At 60.1% G+C, this 381-nt stretch overlaps 1 protein-coding gene across 1 annotated transcript in view; it reads right to left on the minus strand.

Annotated features, from left to right (window-relative positions):
* LOC104915976 (pre-mRNA-splicing factor ATP-dependent RNA helicase DHX16-like) overlaps positions 1–318 on the minus strand; it is a 1,778-nt gene extending 1,460 nt beyond the window's left edge. Inside the window, exon 1 of the mRNA XM_010726949.3 lies at positions 146–318. Coding sequence (XP_010725251.1) covers positions 146–238 — 93 coding nt within the window. The 5' untranslated portion in view covers positions 239–318. The remainder of the gene's footprint in view (positions 1–145) is intronic.
* Between the last annotated feature and the right edge of the window lie 63 nt (positions 319–381).

Consider the following 381-nt stretch of genomic DNA (forward strand, 5'->3'; position numbering starts at 1 on the left):
GAGGGTGGGCCCACACTTTCTTAAAGGGGCAACACCCCTCCCGAGGCCACACCCCCTTTTAAAGGAGCAACACATGCTCAGTGTGGTGGGCCCACCTTCTGATTTAAAGAGACCCCAACCTGTCCCTTAAAAGGACAACACTCACCTTGCGGGCTCCCGGCGGCGTGGGCTCAAAGATACGAGCCTGCATGTCAGAGGGGAGGTTGGCATAGATGGGCAGCACCAGCAGCTCCGCCATCTTGGAGCCCAGGCGACGGCAGCGCTCCTGCAGCAGCTCCACACACGCCTCAATCTCCTCCTATTTTTTGGGGGGGTCAAGAACCGCATAAGGGGGGACATCAGAGGGATGGGGACACCCCATGGGTGTGGGGACAGCAGGGG

This window comes from Meleagris gallopavo, unplaced genomic scaffold (genome assembly GCF_000146605.3).
Source record: "Meleagris gallopavo isolate NT-WF06-2002-E0010 breed Aviagen turkey brand Nicholas breeding stock unplaced genomic scaffold, Turkey_5.1 ChrUn_random_7180001862881, whole genome shotgun sequence".
Classification (NCBI taxonomy): Eukaryota; Metazoa; Chordata; class Aves; order Galliformes; family Phasianidae; genus Meleagris; species Meleagris gallopavo.